At 48.6% G+C, this 4,515-nt stretch overlaps 1 protein-coding gene across 1 annotated transcript; it reads right to left on the bottom strand.

The window, feature by feature from the left end:
- Nucleotides 1–1,496: 1,496 nt before the first annotated feature.
- FNDC10 (fibronectin type III domain containing 10) lies at nucleotides 1,497–4,269 on the bottom strand. The gene has a single exon (XM_085615259.1). The coding sequence runs from the start codon at nucleotides 3,900–3,902 to the stop codon at nucleotides 3,081–3,083; it is 822 nt and encodes a 273-aa protein (XP_085471385.1). The 5' UTR covers nucleotides 3,903–4,269; the 3' UTR covers nucleotides 1,497–3,080.
- Between the last annotated feature and the right edge of the window lie 246 nt (nucleotides 4,270–4,515).

Here is a 4,515-nt window from a genome sequence, read left to right as displayed (position 1 = left end):
AAACTGGCCAGATCCTTAGTAACATTCTGAACTACAGAAATGTGGTGTACTCAGGCCTACTTTCTAAATTAGGGTAAAGAAAACTCTCAACCAAGGACCTTTAGACAAGTAGGACAAGGGTCAAAGGTTATAACACGAAAGTTCAAAATAAAGGTAAATAGCATAGACATGTATCATGTAAATTATTTCAGACCGTTACAATTTCCAATGGCTGGGTTTACTATGACATCACAGAAGGCTTTGGTGACAATCCAAAAGTGTCAATGACCTCACCACAGCAGTTTTCAAGGACATCAGAAGAAGCATCAATGTCGTCTCCACAGTTATCAGTGACATCACAACGAGTCTCATTGGCAATCAATTCGGTTTCGATAACAACACGAGCAGGTTTTGTGACAGCCCAACAGCTTTTGACGACCTCACAATAAACATTATTCAGACGTCAGAGGCAGCACTATATGTTTTGAAGACCCCACAACAGAAGTCACTGAGAAAAGTTGTTCGGTTTGCTATATATTTTATTTTTCCTTTTAAAAACAAGTGTTCATGTTGTTACAAGACCATATTTTACCTGTGATATAAATGTGGATTTTTGCGTATCTGTCAACATGCACATTTCTGAGACATGTAAAACAATCAGCTATGCTTTCATCACTCTAAACCATCAGCAGGCACCCTGGGTGCTACATTTTATGGACAGCCGCTTTCCTTTTGATAACACGTTCGCACCGATATGCTTCAAAACAAACTGGATAACTATTTTTGTGGGCAGCAGTGTTCAGACAATATAGGCAGCGGTGGGGGCGTAATATCACTCGGTTCAGAGAGGGCAGACAGCTTCAGCTGAATGAGTCACTCTGGGCTGAAATTCTCTTTAGCGCCGCAGCCCTCTCCCTGGCGGCGCCAGCAGTGCGAATACGTGTTATCTTAGACACACTGATCTGCAGGGAAATAGAGAATGTTCACGAGTGCCTTCAAAACCATGGATGTCCTTGACTAAAATGACATGTGTGATGTCACGCACATTTGGACACCTGATAAGATCCCACGGTTGGCCCCTTGTTCCACCCTGCTTCCATAAATATCCTAATATTTGCTAAAGCCCAGCAGGGGGGCTGGACAAGCAGGAGGAGGCAGGGCGCTCAGACCCCAGCTTACTTTTAGTTCCAGCCATTTCCTCCCTGGATCATGAGACCAGGGGGAGGAAGTGCAGTGCCATGGGGGGCAAACAGGTAGCCAGGGGGTAACAGCTCCTACTCCTGGACATCACATTTGACATCCATAATGGAGCTTTCACACAATGTCGAGGTTTGAATATCGACCCCGAGCAATATAACCTATCATAGTATCACTGTATCTTCAACGTAAGCATGTAGATATATATATATATATATATATATATATATATATATATATAGAGAGAGAGAGAGAGAGAGAGAGAGAGAGAGAGAGAGAGAGAGAGAGAGAGAGAGAGAGAGAGAGAGAGAGAGAGAGAGAGAGAGAGATGGATGGATGGATGGATGGATGGATGGATGGATGGATGGATGGATGGATGGATGGATGGATGGATGGATAGATAGATAGATAGATAGATAGATAGATAGATAGATAGATAGATAGATAGATAGATAGATAGATAGATAGATAGATAGATAGATAGATAGATAGATAGATAGATAGATAGATAGATAGATTGATTCAAGATAAGAAGAAGTGGTGTTAAGAACAGTAAATCTAAATTAATTACCTATTTATACCGACCTTGATGGGGTACGGGAAATCGACATCTTGGAGTCGACATCGTTGCCAGCTGAATCTTTGTACCTCCATATTCTAAAATAAAACCTCCAGAATTCATATTAATGTTCAAAGCTCCGGTGGGGATGTGGGAAGAGTCAACGTCGTTAAGAAGTCTGGAAATGTGACTGACTCCTTCCCGGCCCACCCTACTATCTCATCGACCGTACCAGTCTTTCCAAAATTCCCCACTTCCCCCATAGGCATGTTATTGGTTGGTTGTGATACCACCATACTGCAGCGAGTATGAATACTAAAAGGTTACTGTTGCCGAACAGTTATGGGTGTCCACGAGGGATCCACCCTCGTGCCTAATAAATGAATGTGGCTCAGTATCCGTAATTATGCAAAAGAGATTGCCGTGGAGGGTACGACTGACAAGCATGTCTCTAAGCAGCCCCTTGCACTCAGCAGCTGGTTTTATTTCTGTCCCCTGTCCTGTTTTATTGACGAGGAATAAAAGTGACACGAGCATAAAACTATATATTTATATATATAAGGCATGATGAGATATCAACACTTAAATAGCTCTAAGGACGTCTTCTAGACACACAAAGAAGAAACAATACAATTCTAAGGCTTTTCTGAATCATTGGTGTTGCACGCATGGTAACACAGTGGGTTTCAAGCTAAAATAGGATTTTTTAATTTTGTTAGCAGAATGCTTGCTTAGTCATCCTGGCTTGAAACGGTGTCTGAGGCAGGAATGGTGTGAACATGGCACATGAAGTACCCTAAAAAGTTTGTGCTCTGATATTTTAAGGTAGTGATGCTGTTGCTAACAACGTGTATGTCCAGGATCGGCCATGTTTTGGGTCTAGTCCTATCTGACTTTTCCCAGATACTGAGTCAAATCTGATTGAACGTACACTGGAGAGTGTCTGACTCCAAACCTCAAGTTCATGGACAATTAGTGGCTCAGAGCTAGAGAAACGAGCATCCATACCTCCACCAGACAAACTGCGGGGAGGTCCCTTCTGTCTTTCAAGGCAGTGGGTTGGGGGAAGGAGGGTTGGAAGATAGTAACAGACTGTGATATAAATATCCCGGAATAACCTGATTTACATTTATTAGTCACAGCCCACACAATGTTTAAAACGCTGGCTCCTACCACCTGCGACCTCCTACACAGTGCTAGAGACAACAAACCACCCCTCACTACCAGTGCAGCAGCCCTTACCAACACTACCAGTGGAGCAACCTACATCACCTGTGTCACAGCCATCAACACCACCTGCACCACCAGGTTCAACAAGGCGGAGGGAGACCCACACCGGCCTACCTCATGTCCCCCTTCTGGATGATGCCCTAGTGAAGGCGGGATGCATGAGGTTTTCAGTGATGTAAGCAACCAACAAACAGATGATGACCAGCATGACACAGATCGACCCCCCCACGGCCGTCATAGCCACCACAATGTCCTGCATGCCCGCCGGCTCAACCGTGAAGTCCACACATTCGCCCGGAGTGCTCTGGTTCCTGTAGAGGGCATGTAGGCAGACTCGGTACTTCACGTTGTCGTGGACATCAGAAAGGAGGTAGTCACGGCAGCTAGCTCCCAACTGGACGGAGTCACACTGGAAGCGCGTGTAGGTGCCGTTCCATGAGCAGTTGAGGGCAAAGCCCCTGAGGTCCTGGGGTTCCCGGGCGTCCCACTGCAGAAGCACGCTGCTGTTCCTCAAGACGTTGGCCAACAAGGACCCTCCAGAGCTATGGAGTTTGCAGGTTCTTTGGTTGCAATGGAAGCTACGGTCCAGAGTGCGGAAGCAGATGCGAGGGCTTGAGTGGTCCTCACCCAGGACCTTGTATGGGCAAAGAGGGTCTTTAGGCATGAGGGACTCCTTGAAGGCATGTCGGGACAGGTTCCTGGCGATGATACCTCTGGGGTTCCTCTGGGGTAGTTGAGGCGCCTTCAGATACTCGGTCTTCCTGGGCTCTCCAAACCCCCAGGTGGACAGCTCCCAGGTCCCGGGACCAGTGCTCTTGGGCATACCCCCCTGCAGGTCTCCAATGCCCTTCCGCCTCCCCAGCACAGGCAGAGGTCTCCAATCACAGTGACAGATCCAGACCAGGGACTGCAGCGTCCCCAGGAAGAAGGCGAGCATGCTTGAGCTGGGGTAGAGTCAGGTATGCCTGGCATACAGTTCAGCGGGCAGCAGACTGCAGTGCAGCTCTAGGGTGCCCAGCCGGGGCTCTGAGCTGAGGGTCAGCGGGTCCTCTCCCGACTTCGGTACATCTGCTCTCCAAGGTCATCGTCGGTCCGTCTTAAGCAATGCATCCCTCACAGACCGGCTTCTCCTCCGTGTGCTCGCGCACCTTGGCTGGCACCGCCTGGAGGCTGGTCATCCATGCCAGATGGCATCAGAGAGCAGCCCGCCTCTCCAGCCGTATCCCCACAGCAGGCGCATCTCCCGAGGTGCCCACCTGGAGCAGGCGGTGTCTGCATCAGCCCCGCGCGGCTCTCCAACGCATTCAGCGCTCGTCTCCTTCTGCCCGCCAATGGCGAGGAAGCACACGGGTTAACCCAGTCCTAGCCGGCGGACGGGCTCTTCACAGACACAGCTGAGCGGGGCTCGTGACCCGAGACTGGTGATCATCCAGCCCAGCATGTCTAGGTGTGTTTGGGTTTGTCACTCAGTGCGCTCGGGAACTTGTATGACGAGCATGCGTGGGAGCGAATAAGTGCGTGGTGCATGTGCTCGTCAGTGTGCGTGCATT

Source organism: Triturus cristatus, chromosome 1_2 (assembly GCF_964204655.1).
Source record: "Triturus cristatus chromosome 1_2, aTriCri1.1, whole genome shotgun sequence".
In the NCBI taxonomy this organism is placed as follows: domain Eukaryota; kingdom Metazoa; phylum Chordata; class Amphibia; order Caudata; family Salamandridae; genus Triturus; species Triturus cristatus.
Note: the sequence above shows the minus strand (reverse complement) of the source record. Positions and strands in the feature narration are given on the sequence as shown.

Excerpts from the sequence above, each read along its gene's own strand:
- FNDC10 (XM_085615259.1), bottom strand. The coding sequence starts at position 3,902 with ATGCTCGCCTTCTTCCTGGGGACGCTGCAGTCCCTGGTCTGGATCTGT.